The 8,467-nt window shown below is 40.9% G+C and overlaps 1 protein-coding gene across 1 annotated transcript; it reads left to right on the plus strand.

Annotated features, from left to right (window-relative positions):
- Positions 1 to 457: 457 nt before the first annotated feature.
- smtnl1 (smoothelin-like 1) lies at positions 458 to 8,079 on the plus strand. Its single transcript, XM_077237731.1, has 5 exons — positions 458 to 738; positions 3,569 to 4,089; positions 4,836 to 4,950; positions 6,585 to 6,736; positions 6,912 to 8,079. The coding sequence occupies exons 1-5, from the start codon at positions 682 to 684 to the stop codon at positions 7,240 to 7,242; spliced, it is 1,176 nt and encodes a 391-aa protein (XP_077093846.1). The 5' UTR covers positions 458 to 681; the 3' UTR covers positions 7,243 to 8,079.
- The last annotated feature ends 388 nt before the right edge of the window (positions 8,080 to 8,467 follow it).

Genomic DNA, 8,467 nt, shown 5'->3' on the forward strand with positions numbered 1-8,467 from the left:
TCCTATTTGGCTCACATTCACTTAAAATCAGTACATTTTGTTGTGTCCAAAGAGTGGTGTGTATGCATGCATGAGTGAATGAGTGTACACTCATACACTGTTAGCTTCACTGCTTCTTTTCTCATTTCTCGCTTTGGATAAAAGTGTCTGTTAAATGATTAAATGTAAATGTAATGTAAATGTGTGTGTTTGCTTGTGTGAGAGAGAATATGTGTGTGCGTGAGTGTTTGTGAGTGTGTGTGTGAGTTAGTGTGTTGTGTGTGTGTGTTGTGTGTGTGTGTGTGTGTGTGTGTGTGTGTGTGTGTGTGTGTGTGTGTGTGTGTGTGTGTGTGTGTGTGTGTGTGTGTGTGTGTGTGAGAGAGTGTGTGTGTGTGAGAGAGAGAGTGTGTGTGTGTGAGAATGTGTGTGTGTGTGTGTAATGTTGTGTATTCCTCACCAGCACTAACAGCTGCTCAGTGGTTCTGTTTGAGCCAGTGTTTCCAGTGTTACACTATTTCTGGAGCGCAAGTTGTTTAAAAGGTCAGATAGAGACAGAAGGAGAGAGGGGGGGAGAGAGAAAAGGAAGAAGGGAGGGAGACCGAAGAAATCAGAAGAAAGACGGAGAGGTGAAGAGGGAGACACCGTGTTGTGTGTCAGTTCAGCGATTACTGTCGTGTGCTGTAGACTGAAGACTCTGGGTGAATGGAGGACTCTGAGAACAGCGCAGTGATCAGTGAGACGGAGGACATGAGTGAGCAGGTAATGTGTGTTTCTCTCTCTGTGTCTCACACTCTGTCCTGACTGACACCGCAGCACTATTAACATCTCAACAACACTCTTAATGCTGAATCAGGTTCACACGACATGATGACATGACGACACGAAATAATGCGGTACGTTCATTTAGTTTGGGTTGTCAGAGACCCCAGACATAAAACTTTGATAATGCAATGGATTTTCACAGGCAAAGATCTGACTGTTACCCAGAACATTCTCGAAACTCTAGCAAGGTTTTCTCAAAGTTATGAACAAACATTCTTCCAGTAATGTGAATATAACATTCATTCAAAGTTATGTTCAGTCTTTAATAATGTTCTCAAATCATTAGCACAAAAAAAATATCTGTACATCATTCATGTTTTTACAAGAAATGTTTTAGTTTGAGGTTTGTCAAATGTTTTTGTAAATGTTCCTACTTGTTTCAGTAACGTCCAAAAGTAACGTTCCCATAATGTTTTAAGGTTAATTGTAAAAATTGAATGTTCCCTCAATGTTTCAAAACAAAGAAAAAAAGCATTTAATAAACTGTATGTTTTTGAACATTCTGAGAACATTCAGAAATAACATTTTCATAACTTAATGGGAATGTTAACAAAACGTTATTAGAACATAGTTTTGTCAGCTTGGTACAGACACATTCCAGGTGTTAATTTGGTTTATTTTTATTTCTTATACTATATTTGTTTAATGCGTTACAAACAGAAACAAGAGAGCAGGATTATCAGACACATCAGATTTCTGGAATCTATATCAAAGGGTTAAAACTTGTATAATATCTGTCCAATGAATTTGGAATAATTCAGCGGAACATATTAAACAAATTTGAGAGGTAATAACAGGTTATTTTGGATGTACTACAATAGATTTTTCTCTGGGACCCCAAACATTAAAACCGATAAAGTCAGTCAGCACAGAACAAAGTTACAATAAACTTTCTCCAAAGTTATAATAAAATGCATACAAACTCACAATACAGTGTGTCCCACACGCGCACGCACACACACACGCACACACACGCGCACGCACACACACACACACACACACACACACACGCGCGCGCGCGCACACGCACACACACACACATACACACACACGCACACACACACACACACACACACACGCGCACGCACGCACACACGCGCACACACACACGCGCGCGCACACACACACACACACACGCGCACGCACGCACGCACACACGCACACACACGCGCGCACACGCACACACACACACGCACGCACACACACACACACACACATACACACTCTCTCTCTCACACACACACACACACACACTCTCTCTCACACACACTCACATGCTCTCTCTCTCTTAGTCTGAGGGTGTATGTTCAGTGTTTCCACAAATGATTATTAATGGCAATATTATGTAATTATTATCATGTTGTAATACGATATGAACACATTTACTCATGCTCTCACACACACACACACGCACGCACGCACTCACGCACACACACACACACACACCTGCTCATTCAGTGGAATGCTCTTTATACAGCTGGTGAGTCATGACCTCATGTGGCACCTGGGACAGCTAAGCTAAACACACACACACATATAGACACACACACACACTCACTCACACGCATGCACGTATACACACATGCACACACTCACTCAGACTTACGCACACACACACACACACACACACACACACACTCACTTACACGCACGCACGAACACACACATACACACACTCACTCAGACTTACGCACACACACACACACACACACACACACACACACACACACACACACTCACATGCACACACACACACACACACACACACCTGCTCATTCAGTGGAATGCTCTTTATACAGCTGGTGAGTCACGACCTCATGTGGCACCTGGGACAGCTAAGCTAAACACACACACACATATAGACACACACACACACACACACACACACACACTCACTCACACGCATGCACGTATACACACATGCACACACTCACTCAGACTTACGCACACACACACACACACACACACACACACACACTCACTTACACGCACGCACGAACACACACATACACACACTCACTCAGACTTACGCACACACACACACACACACACACACACACACACACACACACACACACACACACACACACACACACACACACACACACTCACATGCACACACACACACACACACACACACACACTCACATGCACACACACACACACACACACACACACACACACACACACTCACATACATGCAGGCACACACACACACACACACACACACTACATGCACACACTCACTCAGATGAAATAAATAAACTTACACTACTTATACTACAAAACAGCATAGAATAGTGCATAAGTACGCAAATTATGCTGTAATATATGCTATATATGTTGCTAATAGGGTAACAATTTACAAACCACGCATAAATTATGTAGGATTTCTAATCAGCATCCATTTTATAAATGATGTTTTATTAACAAGGTTCGGGAGGAGCACGTTCTAATGGTCAGCAATCAGTAATCAACAGGTCCACTCCATCAGCATGAGTAAAGCCTATAAATATAGCAGTCGACTCTCCCGTATTCCTCCGCAGTTTTCAGCATCCCTCCACCACCCCGCCTCCACACACTCGCCAGGGTATCTTCCTAACCAGAGATATTCTCACATTCACCTTGATAAGTGTCGCATTACTTGTGTTTGGGGTATCCAGATATAAAACATAGATGCAATCATTTTTCACATGATAGAATTGGTATGTGTACACACAGTAGAGATACACTGTGAGTGGTAATTGTGTGCTTTGGTGTCGTTCAGTGTGTTGAAGCTGACTCAGAGCCAGGAGGCGGGGCTGAGACAACAGGGGGCGGAGCTAATGAGGACAACACAGAAAACCAGGAGAAAACAGAAGCCAATGAGAGCGAGGCGTGTGAGCGCGAGGGCGGAGCCACAGAGCATGTCAACACAGTGGAGGAGAAAGAGAATAAAGAGACGGACATCACACAACATAAAGCTGGAGAACAAGAAAAAGAGACAGACGTAAATCAAAATAAAGAAAGTGAGGTAGAAGAAGAAGGAAAAGAGAGAAATAATGTCCCTCATGAGGAAGATTCCTGCGACAAAGAAGGACTAAAGCACAAAGAAGAGGAGAAGAGGACGAAAGAAACTGAAGGCGAAACTAAAACGAAGGAAGAAGAACTAGATACAAAAGAGACTAAAGATGATGTCAAAATCAAACCAGAAAATCTAGGGAAAAAAAGCACAAAATCCTCCATCTGTCCGCGATCTGCCCGACCCTCGACCAGAAGAGACGCCATGGCCAAGTTTCAGAAGGAGCAGTGAGTCATCGAGTTATCATCCTCCTTATGATCATATCTTTCTCCATCATGCTGAGAAACCTCATAGAGTCCCGTCACAAATACCATGTGCCTGAAAGTTTTGATCACCCACACAATAGTTATATTTAGTGTATGTAAACGTCTCGGGGTTATGTATATAACCCGGTTCCATGAGAATGTAATTGAGACTAGAGATGCGCGGATGGGCTATTATTTCATCCGCAACCGCATCACAAAACTCCTCATCCGTCCGCCATCATCCGCACCAACGTTTTTGACCAATTTTCCCGCCCGCCATCCGCTGATACAAGGCACTGCTGATGACAGCCGCGAGACTAGAAACCGCCCGCCCGAATTTAATTCAAATATTTTTTTTCGTCACGTCATCCGCCCGATCCGCGGTTTATCCGCGGCTATAACCGCCGCCCGTGCATCTCTAATTGAGACGCCTCACGGCAAAACCGCGCTGGCGTAATCGAAGTATGGCAACGCGACGCAGGGCCTCGTTCCCATTCTCAGGGAACCAGGTTATAAACACACACCTGAGACGTTCCTTTACGAGGGAACATCAACACCGCGTCATGGATCACTGAATGCAGCTTTACAGGATTAACAGTAAAATAACCCAATCAATGATGCAAACAGAGTTCAGTTCGACTGAAAGCAGCTCTATGAGAAGTGTCAGCTCAGTGTTGAGCAGTATATCTCTCTGTCGTTAACCTGATGTATATGTTGGCTGGTTGTAGGACTCCGGGTGTCCGAAACTTTAAAGTTCAACGGACATCTATAGGCATGGCAGGTGGAGCGTCAATCAAGCAGAAAATTCTCAATTGGTGCAGGAACAAAACACAGAAATATGAGGTAAGCTAAAGCTCAAACGTCCTCAGAAACAAGAAACCTTGTAAACATTCACTCTTAAAAACAGCCAATCAGGACCACAGCTTTTACAGTCCGTCATATAAAGAAACCATAGGACAATAGCTATGTTTCCATCCAAAGTTGTGAAATTAACTTATGCGCAAAATGCATTATATGACAACGGAATAAGCCATAAAACATTTGTGAATAAAGCAGCGTTTCCATCCCACGTGTTCAAGAGAACATCATCATCCCTTCCTGGTGCCAAATATCAGTAGTAAACTGTAAGTTTCTGCAATCGACTGTTTTTCCCTCCATCATAAACGAGTGTGTGTCTCAGAGCGTCAGACGAAACACAGTAAACGCTGTCATGTTCTCTAGCGTTCGGATGCTGGTGTTCGGGAACACACTCGTGTGTGTGAGACGCTTCTGAAGGGAATTAAACCTCATCATTCTGATCACACACTTCGACTCCGGCGTTTCAGAAACACCAAACCAACATTAGAGATGCTGCGACGCCATTGGTCCACTGGTGACTCCAGTTATCCAATCACAGCAGACGCTGAGGGTCAACTGAGGGTTTTGAGGGATTCATTCAGTAAATGTGTTTCCTTCATAGTTTATGTGCATGACCTCTTTTCGGATTAAAAAAATGATCCACCTCAAATGATTTCATGCACATTTTTAGAATTGGTGCGTATCTTGAAGTTTCCATCCATCTTTTTTTATGCAATATGCCAAAATGCAAAAAAAAAAATAGGTTGATGGAAACATGGCTAACATAGCAACTCCAGGACACTATAGAACTTATAGTCAGGGTAGACGTTATATTGAATTTTACATGAATGAAAATGAGACTTACAGTCTATTACAATCTAAAACTTTCAGTTTTTGGAAAGATGTTTCATCAACTGAACAATTGCTATGTTGCTAAACAACAGTACAATCCAACACTGTACTTCTGTCCCTCACAGCCTTGTTCAATCCGGTCCGAAGTTTAATATGGCGCTAACCTGACGAAGGGATACAGTTCTTGACAAGATGATGGTTCTTCGTTGAATCTAAAGTGCTCCTAAGAACCTTTATTTTTGACCTTAGTCGTCATAACTCGCTCAAATTACTTGGTGTGTTCAGACAGTTGTCTGGGAACCACCATCATTTCAACACAATCTAATGGAAATTCCTAACTATTTTACATTTACAACTATTTGTCGTACAGTCTGCTTAGTCCCCAGTGATGGTTATTTTTAGAGATGGACCGTCATGCTTATTTTATTTCTAAAAAAATCACACGTTTTTGTATGATTCACATCGTAGAATTTCATACGAAAAAGATAAAATAGCTAAATTATCCAGTAAGATCGGGTTATTTTCATATTCTTGAAAACAATATGACATAGTGTATTTCTCTTGTGCTGTTCAATTTCAGTTCATGTTTATTTGTACAGCGTTTTTTACCATACAGGGGGGTGCGTTTCCCAAAAGCATCGTTGGCCAACTATGATCGCAATTTCCATTGAACTCTATTGGTAACGACCATAGTTGGCTTTGGGAAACGCACCCCTGATCGTTTCAAAGCAGCTTTCCTCAAAATGCACGTTTCAATAATACAATTTCTCCTATATCATATCTCAAAGGGTGTCTGCATAGAAAACTTCTCTTCCTCTTGGAGTGACGGCCTGGCTTTCTGTGCACTCGTTCATCGCTTCTTTCCGTCTGCTTTCGACTTCTCCTCCCTCAAAGCCAGTGAACGAGAGAAGAACTTCAGTCTGGCCTTCAGTACAGCAGAGTAAGGAGACTGTGTTCACTGTGTAGGACAGACATATGCGAGCGGTATTGAACAAAGACGCATGGGTGTGTGAGGAAGAAAGAGGGACTTTATGTGCATTTTTGCTTTCATATGTGGATGTCAAACATCTGCCCGTCTGTAAATGTAACACTCGTTCTCTGTCTCATATCTGCAGATCTCTTGCTGACTGCTGCCCCCTTCTGGAAGTGTCTGATATGTTACTAATGGGCAACAAGCCAGACCCGCTGTGTGTTTTCACCTATGTGCAGGCTCTCTGCCATCACCTCTCAAAGATAGAGAAGGAGAGGAGGGAGAAAGAGAGCACAAACACAGAAGAAGATCGAGGGGTTTCTGAAGCCAAAGAAAAAGGAGACGGAGAGAGGGATGAGAGTCGACAAAACGAGGAAAACACATCAGATTCTGGCATGAAGACAGAACAAGAGACAGATCCCAATGAAAATTGTATAAATGTTGTGGATGAGAAACCCAATGAATTAATGAATTAATGAAAAAAGAAAGGAGAGCATTATAATAATTTATTCTTGTCATAATCTGCTTTTTTGAACGAATAGTGTCTAATGTGGATGATCAGTGTGTTATTCTTTGTTTAAATGTTTTGGGTTTGTATGGGTTTAATTTTGAACCCTTGACTTTTACTTGTTTGGGCTGTTTTAAAAATGTACATTTTGTTTGGTTTGACTTCCGTCTTTAAATTCTTACTCATTATGTCTGCAATTCTGTATTCAGAAATATGACATGCTTTATGTTTTTATGGCAAACACTGTAAAATCTAACAAGTTCGGTTTACTTAAAATTGCCTTATTTTTAAAGTAAACTTAAAGGGAAAATTGAAGTCAAATAAGCAATCAGCGAAGAGTAAAGTAAGCTAACTCCTCCTGAGTAAATCAACTTACTTCAATTTCACTTACTTTACTTCCTAAATACTATTATTCTCAACATGGATTTAATCTTTCATTTTAAACTATAGGCTTAAAAAACTACATGCAATCGGTTTCCAACATTTCTTAAAGTGAAGTAAACTAGTTTTAAGAGGCTAGGCAACACAAGTTTGAAGTTCTCCACACTTGATTTTTATAATAAACTATTTCACAATAATAAAACTATGCTTCTAAAGCATATTTCCATGTTCTTGTATAAGACACTTATACATTTATAGATCTGACTAAACAGCGTTCGGCTACAATTACAGCATCAATAACTGGACCTGCTGGAACTGAACAGACATCATCCACGATAATTCTTCCTTAAAATAATAACACTGCTCTGTTAAATTCACTGTCGTTATTAACAAAATAAACATATTTATTTTGCATTTAATCAAATTGTGTGTATAGGGGTGATTTTTATTGGCAAACGTTTAAGTGAAATGTTAAAGATTTCATGCTAGTTTTAAAGGGTGGATCTTAATTTATTTGATATTAATTGTTTGAGTGCATTAATGCTAAATTTGCAAGGATTTGTCTATAGGCTGGTCCCTCAGTCAGATTTTTCCTTCCTCTCTGCTCAAATGAACAAAAATATAAATATATTAGATTTACATTTAATTATTTAGTAGACTCTTTAATCTAAAGCGACTTACAAATGAGAAACATAGAAGCAATCAGACTAGCAAGAGGACAACAGTATACAGGTGCTGTAACAAGTCTCATTTAGTCTAGCACAGTACACATAGCAAGGTTTTTTTTAAATCAAAACAAATAGAATAGTATA

Source organism: Siphateles boraxobius, unplaced genomic scaffold (assembly GCF_051911475.1).
Source record: "Siphateles boraxobius isolate OS27281-9 unplaced genomic scaffold, OSU_SipBor_1 207, whole genome shotgun sequence".
NCBI classification, from domain to species: Eukaryota; Metazoa; Chordata; class Actinopteri; order Cypriniformes; family Leuciscidae; genus Siphateles; species Siphateles boraxobius.

Coding starts and splice junctions, on each gene's coding strand:
- smtnl1 (XM_077237731.1), top strand. CDS start 682: ATGGAGGACTCTGAGAACAGCGCAGTGATCAGTGAGACGGAGGACATG. Junction 4,951..6,584: donor ACAAAACACAGAAATATGAG/GTAAGCTAAAGC, acceptor CATATCTCAAAG/GGTGTCTGCATAGAAAACTT. Junction 6,737..6,911: donor CTGGCCTTCAGTACAGCAGA/GTAAGGAGACTG, acceptor TCATATCTGCAG/ATCTCTTGCTGACTGCTGCC.